The 19,966-nt window shown below is 46.2% G+C and overlaps 1 protein-coding gene across 3 annotated transcripts in view; it reads right to left on the bottom strand.

Moving 5' to 3' along the window:
* Positions 1–19,485, bottom strand: part of LOC141741159 (gamma-aminobutyric acid receptor subunit rho-1) — a 33,105-nt gene extending 13,620 nt beyond the window's left edge. The window contains exons 1-4 of one of the 3 annotated variants that reach the window (XM_074581164.1): positions 19,364–19,485; positions 3,121–3,174; positions 2,870–2,872; positions 1,275–1,381 (exon numbers count right to left, since the gene is read on the bottom strand). In XM_074581164.1, the coding sequence (XP_074437265.1) occupies positions 1,275–1,381; positions 2,870–2,872; positions 3,121–3,174; positions 19,364–19,485 (286 nt within the window). The remainder of the gene's footprint in view (positions 1–1,274; positions 1,382–2,869; positions 2,873–3,120; positions 3,175–19,363) is intronic. The other 2 variants (XM_074581163.1, XM_074581165.1) reach the window with 2 other exon arrangements.
* Between the last annotated feature and the right edge of the window lie 481 nt (positions 19,486–19,966).

Genomic DNA, 19,966 nt, shown 5'->3' with positions numbered 1-19,966 from the left:
GCTGTGACCCCAAGTAACAGGGATTTCGATCTTTTTTTCCTCCTCCAGGCTTTGACTAGTCCCTCACGTACCTCTGGCAATTACAGTACAGGAGATCTGTCAAGATAAATAGTGCTCACATTAGCAGACTGCTATGAAACTGAAACCTTTTTAAATTAATTGAGCATGCTGGTATTTGGTATATTGAGCATTTAGCAATAAAATCTTCTTCCATCAGAATATATAATGGTATCCTGGATTTGAATGACCATCTGTCAGCCAGAAAGGGTAGATAAATTACAACATTCTCTAATCTGATGGGCTGAAAGAAAACGTGTTCTCCTTCATCCATGTCCCTGAAAGCTTACGTTGCTCTAGCACACAGCCACAAAACTGTGAGCAAGCATTAACACACGGTAGTCAAAATATTCTCTTTTGGGTTATAAATGGAATGGCCAGGTCAGTAAACATGGTAAGCATGGTACATGATTTGATTATGCACACACGTTACTATAGTAAGATGAAATCTTAAAATTTCACAGAATCACAGAATGGTTTGGGCTGGAAGGGACCTTAAAGATCATCCAGTTCCAACCCCCTGCCATGGGCAGGGACACCTCCCACTAGACCAGGCTGCTCAAAGCCCCATCCAGCCTGGCCTTGAACACCTCCAGGGACGGGGCATCCACAGCTTCCCTGGAAGCACACAACCTGTTCCAGTGCCTCACCACCCTCACAGTAAAGAATTTCTTCCTGATATCCAATCTAAATCTACCCTCTTTCAGTTTGAGGCCATTACCCTCTGTCCTATCACTACACTCCTTGATAAAGAGTCCCTCCCCATCTCTCCTGTAGGCCCACTTCAGGTACTGGAAGGCCGCTATAAGGTCTCCCCGGAGCCTTTTCTTCTCCAGGCTGAACAACCCCAACTCTCTCAGCCTGTCCTCATAGGAGAGGTGCTCCAGCCCTCTGAGCATCATTTACCCATCATCTGGGAACAAACATAAGATGTATTTGCAGATTTTTATCAGAAGAAAGTGTCACTAAATACCAGGAATATTACATTGCCTGTAATCACATTTTCATGCCTTTGACTAAGCTATTTGCTCATCCAAGGAAGAAGGCTATTTCACTGCACGCATATCCCCCCAAACATGTAATGAAATCACAACACAAAATATCAAAAATTAGGGACAGAAAAGGCTCTGTTTATCAATCTGCTTGTTCGCCTGACTACATGTTATAGTATAAAGAAGCGACAGTGTAAAACAGTGACAAATATGTACATTTCATACCTCCAAAACCTGGTCTCATGCTGAAGTCGTGGTCATCTATTCGCAGCAGCTGCTCTGACTTCATCAGGGGAGATTTGGTGATGTCAGGGCTTCGTTTTAGGATTGGGCTACCAGGAAGAGAGAAGCACTGCTATGAGTCCTAGGCAGTGCCTGTGAGAAGTATGTGCCCGCTTTGCTCCATTACCCCTTAGACCATTTACCCCTTAGTCCATAACCCTGCCATTGCTTGCAGTGGTTGGCAGCGTGTCATTAAAAAATTATTCCTGCACTCAAGATATGGCTTAGGCACCTGTGATAATTCTGGCACTAAGAAAACATTTTGTTTGGTGACTTTTTGTCTCTGTAAAAATTATCTCTGCTTATAGCACAGTTTGGAGACAACCATTCAAAATTGTGGGCTGGAGAAATAGTGCATGTGTGGATAAGTGGGGAAATGGAAATGGAGGGGGGAAGGCATTTCAGACGTTGAGTTATGATGGGCCTTGAGGCCAAGTATTAGGGAAAAAATATATCAAATAAGCTCCTGGCTGTTGCCCAGAAACAAAATGGAGACAGGCTGGGAACCAGGCCAGGAGGCAGGCCATCCCCTGACTTGGGATAAAATTATGAGCTCCTGCCCCAGATTTCTAACGAGGATAAAAAGGAACATTAAAGACCTGGGAGGTCTCTGAGCATTAAAGAGCCTGGGAGGGTCATTCCAGAAGCTGCTAGAGTTGCACCAAATGCTGGGCAGAGGATGATCTGCTCCTCCTCCACATGCAAGGTGCAAAATGCTGTTAAGCACTCCAGCCCTTTGTCTGGGGTGGTGGTGGCAGCAGCTCCTCGGTTGCCCCACCGTGTAGGTGAAGCTTTGCTGCCCTCAGAGCCAGCCACATGCCAGCCGCTCGGGTGTCAGGGGGGGCTCAAAAACAGGAGGAAAGGTTTTGCTGGTTCTCAGTTTGAGAAAAGATGGCGTGCTCAGAGAGGCACCTGTCTGAATATACACAAAACAAGTCAGAAATAGATTAAAGGAAAACAGGACAACAAAGAAACTTGATGGGGAATATGTTCCTGAGATAAAGCTCCTGCTAAATGGGACTGCTTAGCCATGCTGTACTTCTCACACACTCATGGGCACTTGTACCAAGAGAAGCCAATACAACAATCTCCTAACAGAGGCCAGCAATGTTATCAGCAACTCCTCTCTCAAACCCAGTAGTTGATCTGACTACAGAGTATCTTAGAAAGATGCTCAGTCTCAGTTTAATAATCTCTAGAAGTGGCAAGTCGTCTACCTCCGTCAGTGAGTTCTTCTAGTCATGAATTACCCCTCAGGCATTTTAAAAGGTGGCCCCTGCTTCTGCTTTAGATTTAATTTGGCCCCTGAAAGACCTGTGGCATTGGGAGCATCCGTCGTTAAAGGTTTATACCCGTCTGAGAAGGGGGAGTGATATTAGCAGGTCACTGGCAAAACCTTCGACTTTTGAGAGCAGGCTTGACCGCACTCAGAAAGGCGCTTTTCCCCTGGCAGTGGCAGAGGGAAGGACGAGCGGTGTGATGGAGAGCCTGTGGAGCGGGGCTCAGCTCTGCAGAAAGGATGCTTGAAGGGAAGGCACCTGCTGGCACATTATGGGCGACATAAACCATGCAGCCCAAGGGTCTGTGGAAAATGGCTGTGTTATCACACCTCATCCCCATGAGGGTGTCAGGCAACGTGGCTTCCTCTGGGAACCACTGTACCGATTGGGCACGACTCCTACCTAAATATGATTGCCGTGCTCGAGTGGTGTCCCCTTCCCCTGCCACGGCTTCAGCCCAGCCATGGGGGATGCGGCCGGCAGGGCTGGGGCCAGAGGGTTTCGCCTACCTGCCTTGCTTGTGCGCCTCGCCATGGGCCTCCCGCCTCTGCCGCTGCGGCCGGCTGCATGGAAACGACAGGAAAAGGGAGAGCTGAGACAGGCAGCGACAGGCGGGTGGGGGACGACATCGGGAGGGAAGCATGGTGGGAAGCCCCAGGTCCCCGCGGCGTTACCTTCTGTCACACATGCGAAATGGCTCTTACCTTTTTACCGAAGGCTGGTGTCAGGCTGGGCATGGCGGAGGGCATGGAGGGCAATGCTGCTCTGGGGCTTGCAGCCAGGACAGGGCCAAAGGAGGGAAGCAATGGGTTTTGTGAGGTGGGACGCCACTGGTTTTGAGTGCCTTGGAAAAGGAGCCAGGCAGGTGGCTCGCCTCCCTCCTCCCGCAGCCGTGGCCGGCGCCATCAGGGGCTCTGGAGAGAGGCCACGCTGCATGGGCCAAGGCAGGCTGCCCGGGGGCCTCTGCCAGCCATTACATCCGCTCACCAGAGGCAGCTGGGTAGTTGCATGAGAAGAAAACTTTTTTAAAGTATTCGTGGGGAAAAAAGAAAAGAAAAGTAAAAAAAAAAAAACAAAACCTGGAAATATTCACTTCTGGTTTCATACTGTGTCCCAGCTGGCTGTCAAGAAAGCTCCTCTGAGGTGTTTGGCCAGTATTTTATTTTGTCATTAAAGGAACGAATATTGCTTTTAGCAATGTAAGTGCCAGCTTGTGCAAAAGTAACATTTTAAGCATTTAACAGTTCTAACTCATCTTTAATTAAAAGTTAAAAACATTAGCTTCTCTCTGTAATAAACACTAACTCTAATCACCTGTACTAACGAGACTTTTTTCCCATTAACATAACATTTCAGATTGCTCTGTAGAGATTTACGGCAGCAAAACTCCTTTTGCATTAACGAGTGTCAGCACCCGAGCACTATCGTCCCTTTGGTGAGCAGTGGCTGAACACCAAGCCTCGCAGGACGGTTTTTCCCTGGGCTGGGAATTCTCTGAAAGCCGAAAGCATTGGAGGGAAATTTCATCTTTTTGCTGCCACAGAGAAGCAGGAAACCTCCACGTTGCCCGGACTAGGGGCGGGCACACCGGACTCTATCACTGACTCGCCCTGAAGCAAAGCGTTGGCCAAGTGGGATTGGGTTTCTTTCCAGAATCTGCTCTGTGCTTCCCAGATGAGGGCCGGGAATAAGCCCACAGGCAGACCACTGTTCGGGGGAGCCTCGGGCCATGCAGCACCATTGCTATTGCAAGGAGCAGCTTCTTTGGCACTGCTCAGACCTGGACGTCATGCATTAAAATGCATTTGCAAATGCAAAATGCACTTTCTGGAGTCTTCTGCCTTGTCGATACAGCCTTGGGCACCGCTGTCATGTCTCGCTGCTGCCTGCTTCTCATCTGCTGGCTGTCAGGAAGTAATTTCACATGTTTTGAGGATAAGCAGATTCTGGCGACAAGCTGACCTACTTACGTGACTTTAAAGTGCCCTAGTAAACTCTTGGCTGTTCAGGAATAATGCTGGTATTTGAGCAGGGATGAAACAGGCCGTGTTCTCTCAATTTCTAATTTTTGTTTTTCTTTGTAGAGCTTACCTAATGCTTCATGTTGGCCCTGGCCCTATCCTGCCTGTCGAGACACCCTTCAAGGCATGGCCATCAAGGATTCGTGGCCGAATCCTGCCTGTCCTCTCCACCCAGCAACCCCAAGTGGTTCCTCTTATTTCTTCCAGGCAATTCTCCATTCCCTCTAAACTAAACTTTATTTCCTTATCACAAACTAGCATAAAAAGTCCCCCACGCTCCAGCCACCACATGGAGAAAGGGGACCGTGTTCATTTGTGCTTTAGTTTAGCGCCTTCCCTTTTTTTTGCCAGCTCCATTCCCCTTGTCACAGCTGCAATATTACCGAGCCTCCCCCACTTCCCTGCCTCCTCCTGTGGCAACGAAACATTTTTACCTGTTGCCAATCATTCCCCAGTTACTGCGATTTGAAGACCCATTTCTTTCTACTCAATAAATAGCTTTTCTGGTCCAGTTCCTGGGGAGTGTTCTGCTGGCTAAGTGATCAATGGCAGCTCCATCATGGGACCCCATTAGCCCGCCCGTTCAGGCTGTGAATCAATGGCAAACAGCTACGGCTTCCCCTTGTGTGTCTGCTGTCCCTGAGCGTTTGCAGCAGGCAGCCACACTCAGGGGATTTGGTCCAGACATTGCTCACAGATTGCTCAACGCAACTGTTTGCCACCGCGGCCACACAGCGTGACAGTATTGCTCCTGCCTTCACTGGGTGACAGCCTGTCTTTAAAACTAACTGATAGCTCCTGAGGTAAAATATACTGAATAATGAACAACCTTTTTTTTTTGTTTTCCCAATGTCAATATTTATCTCCTAACAGTTACAGCACTGAAAGGCATTTCATGGCTCATGAAGCTCACTGAGATGCTTTTTGAAAAAGCAACAATTGGAGCAGAGTGGCATTTATTCACAGTGCTCCCTGTGCATTGCTAGAGTAGCTCTCAGGCCCATCCTGATGACAACTTGGGTGATGCAACCTCTCCAAAGTCATCGTTGTTCCCCCAGATCCCCCTACTACTTCAAGAGTCATGAGATGCCTCTGCCCCAAAGGCTGAGGCTTGCTGGGGCTGGGGGGAAGATGAGGCGACTGAAGTTTAGGATAGCTAGGGAAAAAAATCAGCAAAATCAGCTTCTCATCACTATTGCTACAGACAAAAAGCAAAAAGCAGTTACTCTTTTTTTTTAAAAACCTGAGATTTACTATAGTACTTGTAGTCCCTCCAACACAGCAAAAAGGGTTTCAGAGTTAGGGATAACCATGTCTGATTTTCAGAAGACACAGTCCAACTGTGACATATGAATGTCCCAGCAAGCATTTCCCAATGCCCAGCTTCAAAGGACGTGTGCCAGAGGAGTGTCAGGTCCACACTTGCAGTGTGTGCCAGAAAACCCACAGTATTCTTTGTCTTTGAAATGAGAGCTTTTGGAAGCAACCAGAACAAATCTGAGAGAAGCCACTACCCATCTTAGTATTTTAGTTTGTAATTACTTATGCAGCATACATTTCCCACCTATAAATCATACTCTCTTTTCTCTGAGGGAGGCAATATACCTGTAGTAGACAGTGACCTATTTTACACTGTTATTAGGATAATCTCATTAGGATCTGAGAACATTTCTTCCTTGAGGAGTTAAATCAAAATACAGTTTCAGTTCTTCAGGAAGAAGCCAGATCCCACGTATCTTCCTCAAGAGAAAAGGGAAAGTATCTTGCTGAAGTAATGAAGTAATTCACACGGTTTTTCCTGGGTCCAAGGGACGACATCCTCGAGGAATGGTGCTGTGGGTTTGGCAGATTGCACTAACACTAACATTATTGTTATCAGATTTCATTAAATTCTGGGACAGTCTGTTCTCCCCATCTCCTATGATATTCTTAGGTCTGCAAAGAGGGTGGCAGATCAGAAAAGAGATGTCAGAACGGGAAATATTGCTAAGATGTGGCTGTGGCATAATCTCTGTCCCTTCAGTTACTTGTGTCATCAGCAACACCTTGGCCAGGAGCTGGGGCTGCAACTGACCCCAAACCTCCCACCCTGAGCAGAGGTGCCCATCGCCCCAGGAAGCCTGGCAGCCAGCGGCTGGGGCAGAGGCACCCAGGATGCCCATTTCATCTCTGCTTATCTCATGCCCGGGTGATGCCTCCACCTTTTCTCCGGTGCAGAGACTCTGGACTCTCCTGCCTTACCCTCTGAAAGCACGACACGCTTAAATTTGTCAGCTACAAGCTCTGCAACTCATGCTGTGCTGCGGTGCGGCCGATCCACAGCCTCTCCTACCACTGACGCAAGGCAAGAGAGGGTGCGGAGCTTGCTGAGCCAGTTTTCAGCAGGACTTTTAATTGGAAAGGATGAAAGTGATGAAAGCTCCCTCATGGTGCTTGGCTCTGAGCTCCCCATCCCTGGGTGGACATTGATAGGCAGCTTGTGTGGTGCCTTCCGTTCTGCATCCACTATGCTGCACAGTCTTTGTGCCATGCTGGGCAGGGGAATGGCAGGAACCGTGTTCTCCTCTGTCTGCCAGCAAAATTATGCCTGGGCAAGGCCCTGATGAAACGCCGCCCAAGGTAGAAGGACCAGGACAGAGCAGTGGAGGCAGCCCAACTCCCTACAGAGGACAAAGCCTCCCCTTGACAGGGAGGACATGGGAACGACAAAGGTGTATTGGTACTACTAAAGAGCTGTGAGAAGTGTAGAGATCTTATTAAAGACCTATGCCTAAATATTTGACTAGGTTTTGTCTCTCCTTCTGTTTTATGACCAGTTAGTGACTTGGGTTCGTATCACATCAGCATCATGTTAAAGGCAGAAACCAGGCAGGGGGTGCCAGGTCAGGGAATGGGGGAGAGGCAGGGAGGGGCTGGGGATTGTATGCACACACATACAGAGGGTTTCTGCAGAGAAAAAGTGGGGCAGAAGCAAAGAGAGCTTGGATCTGCAATAGAGCCTATGCCTTGGGTGAGACTGAGGAGAAAAGAGGCTGGACAGGCAGAGATGGGAAGGGGGGTGAAACACTGGGTAAGGCCGGAGGGGAAACATTGGCTAAGGCTGGAGGGGAAGATGTCAGAAGGAGCAGAGAGGAGACATCAGGCTCAAATGGTGCCTCATCGTTGTGTGGGATAACTCCTGAGGCACAGAACACCCTGGACAGTCCTGAATGACTAGGGGTGTCCCATCACCACAGAGCGGTGCAGGATGGAGATGCTGCCTGGCCCCTGGAAATACATAAAGAACCTCCCAGGCTGTGTCCCAAAGGAAGGAAAGAGGTTTTGGGGCAAGGGGTTCACAGGAAGTTCCCCCTAATATGCCTTTGACTTGCAAATGAATGGGGAAGACCTTCTCAGCAAGCAGGAGATGCTGGTGGACAGGTAGTGCAGCAGGTCTGGGTGAAGACTGAGAGGTAGTCCAGAGCCCAGAGAAGAGCTTTGTGGAAGGAGGCAAAGTGAGCCAGCTAAACGGGGAGAAAAACCACCCAGCACCTGAGGAAGGAGAGAGCAAACTTGCAACGGGAAGAAGCTGCTCTTATCCAGCCACATGCACTGCAGGAGACACGATCCACTGCATCACATGCTAATTCTCAGGGATAATGTAGGAGAGAAACCCACTAATTTGCACTCAAATTGGGAGAACTACAAAGTTGTGAGCTGTAAACAAACCACTAAAAACTGAAGAAAATTAATCACAAAATGTATTGACATTTGACAAGCCCTTGTTTGCTCTTAATTATATTGGGTCACGTGTCCTTATGATTAGTAGGTTTAAAGATTGTGAAGAAAGGTGACCCATTGCTATTATAGGTGGTTCGTTCTCTGCAAAGAAATGGGGAAAGAGCACTATTCTTGATGTTCACATTCCAAAGTCTGAGAAATGGTGGGATTTGCAGCTGTTCTACCATCTTATTTTTGAGTGATACAGAAAATTCAACAAGAACCCCATTTTAATCCAGCATTACTTGAATATAGGTCAATCTCAGAATGCAAAATATGCAAGGGCAGAAGGCACACACCCCTTAAATTTTGCACTTCCTTTGCAAACATTGCCTGGACATAAACAGTGGCAAAAGGAAAAAAAAATGAAACAAACCTACGCATATTGATTATTCACAGAAATGTGATGCCACCTGATGTCTTGGCACTGTAACTGACGCGTCAAAAATGAAAGTGCCCCTAGGTGGCAGAAATTGCATCCAGTGTGTGTGCGTTTCTTGGGTTTGGTGTTATACAGGTTGAAAGGAAGGGACGAAGGGAGCAGAAGGAGCGTGACTGAGGACTGTCCTGCCAGCTGAGGAGGGGACAGGCACAGTGATGGGGCTCAGCCAAGTGAAAAAGATAAATGGATGAAGGGAAGGGGAGAAACTAATGAGGCAACACGGTGCGTGCTGAAAGGTTTCGTGTCTGCCCCAGTCTTTGAAGTCTTTGAAGAAAAGTCAGCACAGTGCAGATGAGGGAAGGGCATGTTAAGGTATATTAAGATAAACTGGAGGTATTTAAGTCAACAGCCACTGATGGCAGCACTGGGAGTACCAGCTCTTACAGCCTGTGAGCTGTAAACAGGCACCTCCGAGGACTCCTCACAGATGGGTGATACCCCTGAGAGAGGGTGAGGGTGAACACAAAAGCTGGTTTTAAGCAGGGGACAAAAGAAGGATGTTGGAGTTTTGACGTTTGGGAAGAAACTGGGACAAACTCGTGATCCGTTTGTCTGCCCCTCCAGGGATAATGAGATTATAAAGATCACTCAATGTGAATCTTTGCAATAATTGACGTCAAACCAGTCTAATGTCCTTTCTGACAGTGTAACTGGCTGCCTTGGTGTAAGCAGGAGGAAAAGTAGATTTGAATTAAGTTTTTTATTTTTCGTTACTAAACTAGGGAAATACGGTTGAGGTAAAACTGTGACTTTGAGCATGGTTGAAGACCAAAGAGTAAATGCCTTTACTTTGCTGTCAAGAGATATTAAGTGACATCTCACAGATTTCATCCTGGAAACTACTAGTCAATACTTTCAATAGTAATGCAAAGGACAGAACTATAAAACTCGTGCATGACAGCATGCTTGAAAGAGAAACAGAAAATTTGAGGTCTGGGATCAGGATTCAAAGCATCCTCAACACGTTGGAGAAATGTTCTGATGTTAATAAGAGGAATTTCAGTAAAATAGAACACAAAGAACTGCAAGCAGTACAGAAAAATAATTGTACAAATGCAGAACGGGGAATAACTAGCTAATTATCAACACTACACTTTAGTTCCTTGCTTACAGGAATGAAAGCACTCGGTCTTCATAAGGCCAATCAAAAACATCAACAACTAAGGAATTTGTTTGCACCACCAAAAATACAGAATTGTAACGATTCTGCTGTTGGGCCGGTATTAAGGAATATTCATATTGGCACAGGACCAGAGACAGATTTAAAGTAAAGGGACTGAACAGTAACAAGTCACCAAGCTTTCACCCAGAAGAAAGATGAATAAGAAACTGTTGAACAAGCATTTATTTTGTTCTTTGTGTCACAGGAGCGGAAGGTGACAATTTTCCAGTTCTTTGGAAAAAGAGCTCCAAGTGGGATCTCAGAAGCTACAGACTGCTCCACTGGACAAATTAGCTACAACCATAGTAAAAACCAGATCAATATAGTATATATTGAAGAACAGCGAGAGACAGTATGACTTTTCTCAAGGGATGTTAGGCATTATAATAGACTTCTCTAAAAAGTTAATTACATTGTAGATGAGGGTGGTCAAGATGACAAAGTGTACCTCTGTTTCCAAAAAGATGCTGACAGGTCCTTTCCAGAGGCCTGTAAAGAAACCAGCTGGCCAGAAAGTGGGAAGTTACCTTCTTGTGAATGGTTGCAAAATAAGTAACAAAAGGAGTAATGGAGAGTTTTCACTGTGAAGAAAGGTTTTCAATATAGTCCGATGGGAATCTATGATAGGACCTCTGTTGTTCAATAAATTTGTCAATTATTTGGGAGGAAAGAATAATTACTGGCAACAATGTTTACTGAGGATGTGTAACCATTCGAGGTAATCAAAATCAGAACTGGGAGTGGAGAATTACAGCGGGACCTCATGATGCCAAGTGACTTCAGATAAACTGACAGCAGGAATTCAGTGTTAGTAAATTCAGAATACTGTACATTGTTTTGTACTTTGTCTTTTTGCATTTTTTCAATGTACTTTCAGAAGTACTTTTCAGAATGCACTTTTCTGGAATGCAGGTAGTTTTTTCATCAGTCCTCCCGGTCAAAGGGAAGGGGTTGGGAAGGACCATTTGAATCTGGCTAATCAACAAATGGTGCTACAGCCAGGTGTTTGGCTACATAGACCATGGGACTTGCTTTGAGAAACCTGGTCTACTGGGGGCTCATGGGGCCCATCTGTCAGAGAAGGGGAAGAGCACCTTCGGTCAGAGGCTTGCCAAGCTGCTGAAGAGGGCTTTAAACTAAAGTTGCCAGTGGAGGGGAACCTCGATCCACTCACTCTTACCAATTTGATGCCAGTGCCAGCAGTAGATGCCCAGAGCCTGGAGAAGGATCACAGGTCAGCAGAAGAGCGCCTGAAGTGCAGCTCAAAGGAATTCCAGACACTCTGGCCAATAAGTCGTCTCCATCAGGGGACCAAATTAAATGCCTCTATGCGAAAACGCTTAGCATGGGGAATAAACAAGAGGAGTCAGAGACGTGCGCACGCCTGCAGGGTTATGATCTTATTGGCATCACGGAGATATGGTGGGATGGCTCCTATGCCTGGAGTGTTGGAATGGAAGGATACAGGCTCTTTAGGAAGGACAGGCAGGGGAGACAAGGAGGGGGTGTCGCTCTCTATGTCGATGACCAGCTGGAGTGCATGGAACTCAGCCTGGGGATGGCTGAGGAGCTGACAACAGCTCATGGGTCAGGATTAATGGGAGGGCAGAGACAGGTGACATTATAGTGCGGATCTGCTACAGGCCACCTGACCAAGCAGATGGGGCCCTCTATAGACAGATAGGAGCAGCCTCACGTTCACAAGCCCTCGTCCTCATGGGGTACTTCAACCACCCTGATATCTGTTGGAGGGAGAAGACAGCAGGGCATAAGCAATCCAGGAGGTTCCTGGAATGCATTGATGATAACTTCCTTCTCCAAGTGATAGAAGAGCCAATAAGGAGAGGTGCCATGCTGCACCTTGTTCCCGCCAACAAGGAGGGGCTGGTGGGGAATGTGAGGCTCAAGAGCAGCCTTGGCTGCAATGTCCATGAAATGGTGGAGTTCAAGATTCTTAGGGCACTGAGGAGGGCACGCAGCATTCTTAAGGCAGCAAGGAGGGCGCACAGCAAACTCAGTACCCTGGACTTCAGGAGAGCAGACTTTGGCCTCTTCAGGGATCTGCTTGACAGAGTACCATGGGATAAAGCCCTGGAGGGAAGAGGGGCCCAAGAAAACTGCCTAATATTCAAGGATCACCTCCTCCAAGCTCAGGAGCGATGCATCCCAACAAAGAGGAAGTCAGGCAAAAACACCAGGAGGCCTGCATGGATGAACAAGGAGCTCCTGCACAAACTCAAACACAAAAAGGAAGCCTACAGAGAGTGGAAGCAAGGACACGTGACCTCAGAGGAATATGGAGAAATTGTCCGAGCAGTCAGGGATCAGGTTAGGAAAGCTAAAGCCCTAATAGAATTAAATCTGGTCAGGGATGTCAAGGGCAACAAGAAAAGCTTCTATAGGTAAGCCAGTGATAAAAGGAAGACTAGAGAAAATGTGGGCCCTCTCCAGAAGGAAACAGGAGACCTTGTTACTTGGGACATGGAGAAAGCTGAGGTACTCAGCAACTTTTTTGCCTCACTCTTCACTGGCAAGTGTTCTAGTTACACCGCCCAAGTTGCAGGGACTGGGGGAATGAAGAACTGCCCACCACAGGAGAAGATCTGGTTCGAGACCACCTAAGGAACCTGAAGCTGGACATGTCCACAGGACCAGATGAGATGCATCTGCGGGTCCTGAGGGAACTGGCGGTTGAAGTTGCTAAGCCACTATCCATCACATTTGAGAAGTCATGGCAATCCGGTGACGTTCCCACTGACTGGAAAAGGGGAAACATAACTCCTATTTTTAAAAAGGGAAAAAAAGAAGACCCAGGGAACTACAGGACGGTCAGTCTCACCTCTGTGCCTGGCAAGATCATGGAGCAGATCCTTCTGGAAATCATGCTAAAGCACATGGAAAATAAGGAGGTGATTGGTGATAGCCAACATGGTTTCACCACGGGCGAATCATGCCTGACAAATTTGGTGGCCTTCTACAATGGCATTGTAACATTGGTGGATAAGGGAAAAGCAACTGACATCATCCACTTGGACTTGTGCAAAGCACTTGACACTGTTTGGCATGATATCCTTGTCTCTAAATTGGCGAGACATGGATTTAATGGATGGACTACTCAGTGAATAACGAATTGGCTGGATGGCCACACTCAGAGGGTTGCAGCTAATGACTCGATGTCCAAATGGAGATCAGTGATGAATGGTGTTCCTCAGGGGTCAGTATTGGGACTGGTGTCGTTTAACATCTTTGTTGGTGACATGGACAGTAGGACTGAGTGTACACTCAGCAAGTTTGCTGATGACACCAAGCTGTGTGGTGTGGTCGACAGGCTGGAGGGAGGGAATGCCATCCAGAGGGACCTGGACAGGCTTGAGAGGTGGGCCCGCGCAAACTTCCTGAAGTTCCACAAGGCCAAGTGCAGGATCCTACACATGGGAACAGGCAATCCCAAGCACAAATACAGGCTGGGTGGAGAATGGATTGAGAGCAGCCCTGAGGAGAAGGACTTGGGGGTGTTAGTTGATGAGAAGCTCAACATGAGCCAGCAATGTGCACTCACAGACCAGAAAGCCAACCGTATCCTGGGCTGCATCAAAAGAAGCATGGCCAGCAGGTTGAGGGAGGTGATTCTCCCCCTCTGCTCTGCTCTGGTGAGACATCACCTGGAGTACTGTGTTCAGCACTGAGGCTCCTGATGTAAAAAGAACATGGACCTGTTGGAACTGGTCCAGGGATGTCCAAAAAGATGATGAGAGGGCTGGAGCACCTCTCCTCTGAAGTCAGGCTGAGAGAGTTGGGGTTGTTCAGCCTGGAAAAGAGAAGGCTCTTTGGAAACCTTATTGTGGCCTTCCAGTACCTAAAGGGGGCCTACAGGAAAGATGGGGAGGAAGTTACAGAATAATAAAGAGTTAAAAGCAACTGTAGAAAATTTGGCAGAATGGTGTGACAGGGGAAATGGCTGTGCCTAGGGTCAAATAAATTAGACAGCTGAAGCAGAGGGCAGAGAAAATCTGTGACAAAAAAGAGAAAGAGCAGTTTGGAGAAGAGGAGGAACCTTGAATGGGGGAAAAAAAAGGAATGAAGGAGGTGGAAGTGAAAGGAGGAAACAGAAACGCAATTTACCAACAGGGGAGATGGAGAGACTCCAGTTGCACTGGCCTGAAGCCCACTCTGGGCTTCTTACTGCACTCCTGATACCCAGCCCTGCTGGTGCAGATGGTGTCAAGGCACGATGCCAACTGCTGATCTTAAAAAGGAGTGCCTTGGGAGCTGTTGGTGCTCCGTGCTCCACTGGATCTGGCTCGCCGTTGATAATGTGTTCCTATAGGCAATGCTTTCAACGGGCATGTTATGGGCTTATCGTGCACTCTGAAGATCTGATCTAAAGACAGCTTGCATTAGTAAGCTTTGTTCATGCAAACAAATGCTTTCAGCATCAATCCTGAAGATAAGATACAAGAGCAAAACTCTAGGACAAGAAAACAGCTTAAGGATTTCTGGGAGGTAAAGGAAGAAATCCTGTTAGGGATGAATTTATGAGGCCAGAGAAAGCAGTTGGAGGGCAAGAAGGTAGGAGCTGTGTAGGAGGCAACCTCAGTGAGGGTACCAGGATAGCCATTTTGTGTGATTTAAAGAGCATAAGGAGCTCGCACACAATGTGGCTGGGGTACAGAGGAGCTGACAACACAGAAGTCCTATCCAAATTCAACAAAAGCAAGGGAAGGTGACTTTAATGTTGCGAATGTTCAGAATGATGCTGAGCTTTTGAGAAAGGACCGGGAAGGTACCATGGACATTATGATGCAGGGTGGCTCCCATCACTTAGGAAGAGTGTCACTGATCGTAATAACATCTGAAAACATCATAGAGACAAAGATCTTTGGCCATGAAAGAGACCTTGTGATAACAAGCCCTGGGCTTAAAGTAGAGGATGTCACACAACTGCTGTAAAAGACAGCTTGTACTGACAGAAACATGGACAGGGAGCTCTAGAGGAGCGGAAAATGGGTTCCTATTTGGAGACCGGAGTGAGGCAAAATGATTATAACATGTCCAAGGTTGAATGAACACAAAGAGGGTCTGTTAGTTAAGATTAAACAAACATGATCCATAAATCTTGCACAGTGAAATCTCTTCTGCTGAGAGTTGTTTGTCTGAAAGGTGGTTATAATGCTGTCCGGGGAGATTTTAGTGTTAAAAGAGATTTTTTTTCCCAGCAGTTAGGTCTGGCAGAACAGCCTGGGCTCATCTCCAGGCCATTTTTTTTTCCTATTGCTCATCTTTTCTAGCAGATTCTGCAAGTCTAATTAGCAATACAGGTTTTGGCCCTTTTGTTGGCATAACGATGTTGTGACTTTTAGTGATTCTTTGTACCCTTCTAGTGACCCCTGTGCAGCCTGGTGGCTTTCCAAGAGCCGGAGCAGTTGGGAAAGCAGCAGATAGCCCTGTTGCCGGTGCTCTGGATCTCAGCTCCTTCCTGTAGGATTTTTGGCACTGTGGATTTAGCAGGAGTAAAAAGCTTTGCAAACCCTGCGGGATTTGCACCCAGCTGACTGCAAACAGCAAACAGGTCTGCAAGGTGAGAAAGCTTTTATTTTTATCTTGGTGCTCTTTGAAGTGAAATTCCTTTGAGGTGATTTGTCCTGGAGATTAGCAAAAATATGTAGTTAAGTCTTTGACTGGCACACAGACATTTTTACAGTGAATTACAATATTGGAGGGCTCTGTAGTAAGTCCCATGCAATAAAGCCTTGCTGCTTTCACCGTGACTGTGTGCATACTATGCATTCACTTATTTGCCATTTTCTTGTCACACTCTGTCCCAAAGCCTCATCAGCTTTATTTCAGGAATTACTTGGGACCTTTTGCAAAATTCCTGTCATGCAAGCCCAGCCTCAAAAAGACTCTGGCGTGTGCATGAACTCTCATAGGGAAAACCATGCCCGTCTGCCCACCCTTCTCCAAGGTTGTTCTGTCTCATTCTAGAATGGCCACCTTGGGGTACCTGCAGTGCCAAAAATTATGTCGGAGAGTGTGTCTGACCTTGTGGCCTCACATTCACCATGTCAGCAGGAGTGCAAAGGCTGTGGGATTAGCTGGATCTGGGTAGGTGAAAAGACAAACCCTGACGCTGAAAACCGCAGAGCAAACGGTGAGTTTTTATTTGAAAACAGAGTTCAGAGCAAGTGTCTCCTTGGAAGAAACTAACACTTGCAGGATGGCACCATCCAAAGAAACAAGCTAAAAGCTTGTTTATTTCCTCCGTCAACGGCAGCATGAGAATCAGGAGCAAAACTGGACATATCTCTCAGGGACAGCAGGATGCTGGCAGCACACCCAAGGTGGCAGGTCTCTACAGCAGGTGCCTGCGCTGCCTGCCAACACCGGTGGCTGGCACTGAGCCCTGGCAGTAGGGCAAGCGGATGATCTTGTACCCCTAAAGGGCTTCTGGAGGCTAGGAAGGCCATGGGTGCAAATCAACCCACCCTGAGCATCCAGTGGTGGTGTGGAGCCAGCCTTTTCCACTTCAAATAGTTTTCCCCCACCAGCCTCCCATCAGCCTCCAGTGAGGCACGTGGCTCTCTTCAGATGATAAAGGCTATAGGGAAGGGATGGATTTCCATCCTGGTCCTTACCACAAGCCTTATGGAGCAAGAAATGACAGTGCTCAGAGAGGAATCACAAAGTCAATTGCTATAACTTCTTCTGCATGATGGATATTGAGGACTGAGTCTTGAAGGGAGGGGAAACAGAGTCAATAACAAAACATTCAGGAATAATCTTCACTGCAAGCTTTTTCTGATGTTATATAGCATCCTTCTTTGCTCTGTTTTTCTTCCAGGACCTAATTCTGTGATGGAAAAAGGCCTTGACTTTGACCGAAATGCAAAGGAACCGTGTCTACTTCAAAACTGTCTGATATGATCAGCATCTTAACGTATAGGGAACTACACATGAGTGCAAAGAGAACTGGCTGTATCTTTAAGACAAAGTGTCCTGTCATACACAGATGCTGGGCAAACATGATCTCCCACTGCGTGGCTGCAATGGAGACCATGACCCCAGTCCCAGGTGGTCAACTGGAGTAACTCTGTATACAGCACCTATGTGAGGACTGTGCAAACACTGCACCCAGTTCTGATGTCAACCCTGAAAAAGCAGTGAAGGACAGAGGAAACAAGCAAATGACAGAGTCAAGGTTTGGGAAACAGCCCACGCTGAGAAATATTAGAAGCTTAGTCTTTTGAATATACCTAAGAGGAGATGAAGAGGGGGCTTGATCCACCAGGATGGCGAAGAGACAAGCTAACATAGAATAGGAGAAAATGGATGGAAGCCAAAGTTAAAAAATACTTGCAATTATATTCTGTGTTTATCTGGCATTGTAGTTAATGATCAGAAATTAGGGGTTCGGTGTACAATCCATACAGAAGGCTTTGTTGCTTGTGCTTTGCAGGAAATCAGATGGATGACCACAATTGTCCTTTTTGACTTTACAAATTACAAGACTATTAAAACCATTGGTCTCTTCTGGCCTATTCCATCACAGGGGAAAGTGAGACTTGTACTGGGCGCCACGCTGCTGATGGACAACCCTATGACCACGCACCAGCATTATTCCTCTCTCCCTGTCAGCCTTCCTTAGCATCAGTACTGCTCTACTGAGGCAGAAATAGGGCAGAAATGACCTCCCAGGCCAGCGTGGGCGCATTGGGAGGGCAGTGGACCCAGCTTCTCAGAGCTGCGATACCTCAGGGCTTTCTGATGGGCTTGTCCTGGCACAATTACACCATCCATACAAAGCATGGGTGAAGAGGCAGTTCCTAAGTGAACTCAATAGGTATTTCTTTTCCATTTTCACATATTTATTAACGCTCTTTTCTGCTGTGATTTGTTGTATCGTCACTTAATTGCACTGATGCTGTTAAGCATTTGGTGCAGTGGGAGTTTTTGTTAAAGATGCTAAATAGCAACATGGTTGCGTGTACGCGTTCCTCTCTGCTGGAGACTTTTCAACTCAGACTGCGGTACCTTGCTTCTCACCCCTTTATTTCACTACAGTCAGCACATCACCTCTGCTGCTGCTGTCATGAAGCCTCAACGAAAACAGAGGTTTCGTGGCTGTCTTGCGTCCACACTGCCTCTGGGAACACGTGCCCTGGGGGCTGATCGTGAGCAGAGCCACTGCATCCATTTTGCCAGTTATACCTCCATGAAGGTGGCGTCACTGCTAAAGCCATTTCCTATGTATATGATGGCTCATGGGCCCCCAAATGCCAACCAGGACACTGCAATCACTTTGTAAAGTAGCCCTGACTTGCTACAAGGGAAAACAAAAAAGCACTCTGTTTTGTATGATTCTATGATTCTTCTCTTCCAGCTTTCTTCATTTTTTCTGATGGCTAACAGCAATGCTTTGAATTCCTCATGACTGTGACATTCCTGCATTTGCATCCCTGTACACTTTGCAGTGTTGATGGTGATGCGGAGTCATTACAGAATAGAAACAGGGAAAAACAGGAAAGCAGAAATGACATAGGTTCAGTCTGTCACAAGCAGAAATACACAACATTTGAACAGTGATCTAAACACGTCAGCTATATCCTCCAAAAAATCCCAAAGGCTTTCTCCTCCAGGGGTATGTCGTTATGTGCCTAAGTATAAAAATCCTCATAGAAAGTTCCAAATATTCCCCAAATAGAATACAAGTAATCAGAACTCAGTTGTAGCAAAGAACCTTCCTCAACTCAAAACCTCCTAAAATGGCTGTCTACAAGATAGTGGGAGAAAAATATCACACAGCCTTTTTGTTAGAGAGAGAAAGAGAAGAACAGCCAATATTTTAAATAATTTTAAATATCTTAATTCAATACACTGAATGCTCTGTTTCCTCTGATAACTGACCATAGCCTTGAAGTTTGCAGAGATACTTTCATTTTTTCCTCTCAAAAGCTCTATAAAACAAATAGTATGGGAATAATAAAATAAATTCTGAATGTTGGGATCTGAGATCTCAAGTCAGTCTAATCTTCGGTGAATGCAACAGTACCCATGCACCTAAATTTCCTCTCCACTTTCATGTAAATACTCTACCACATTTTAACTATAATAAATATAAGCAAATGCTTCTTTTTTTGCACCCTTTCAAACTTTGAGATACCTCACAAACTGATTTTTTTGGTGGGAGCAATGAGAAAATGCATTAAAACTTGCTCATTGGCAAAAACAGCAACAGAAAATATTTTTGACTGAGAGATCACAATCTGCAAATGCAAACTCTAATTATCTGTTAGTCATTATATCTTCACCTGAAACATGACATTTGTCCAAACTGTAGCTATTTGAATGAAAAAAAGAAAGAGACTCACCTGCCTTTTTTGTATACCTCATGTATTTCTTTTCCTTGTCGGTGGGTTCTGCATTCAGTGGATAAAACCCATCCCCACAACAGCAGGAAGATGCTAAAATGCATTTTATGGACAGTCAACATGTTACCTGAAGGTTCTGTATCCAGAAATAGTCCATACAAGAAGAAGAAGAAAACCAAAATGAAGATCCTGTTCCTCTTTTTAAGACATTATCGGTCTGATCGTTATTGGAAGGATGTTTACTCATACAAAAAATCATCCTGCAGTATTTAATCTGGACAGTGGGGAAAGCAATTTCCACTAAACCTATAAATCCTTCTACGTCAGATGGCAGGGATTTTCTAGCAGTGGTGAATTCACATATTCTCAGAGAACAATTATTTTTTGTCAAAACAGGCTATTTTGTTAATTAGTTTAAACTGAACCCTTTTCAAGTACCTGAGGGAAATGGCATATCTCTCTCTCTGCCTGGTTAACCAAAATAGTGCAGCTAGTCAGGCAGGTGGCATTAGTTGTTCTTTAATCACCGAACTTATCTGTGTAGCAGTGATGTTTGTTACGGGCATCCCAATAGATTGAAAAGTGATCATAAGTATATAGTTT

Source organism: Larus michahellis, chromosome 3, assembly GCF_964199755.1.
Source record: "Larus michahellis chromosome 3, bLarMic1.1, whole genome shotgun sequence".
NCBI classification, from domain to species: domain Eukaryota; kingdom Metazoa; phylum Chordata; class Aves; order Charadriiformes; family Laridae; genus Larus; species Larus michahellis.
Note: the sequence above shows the minus strand (reverse complement) of the source record. Positions and strands in the feature narration are given on the sequence as shown.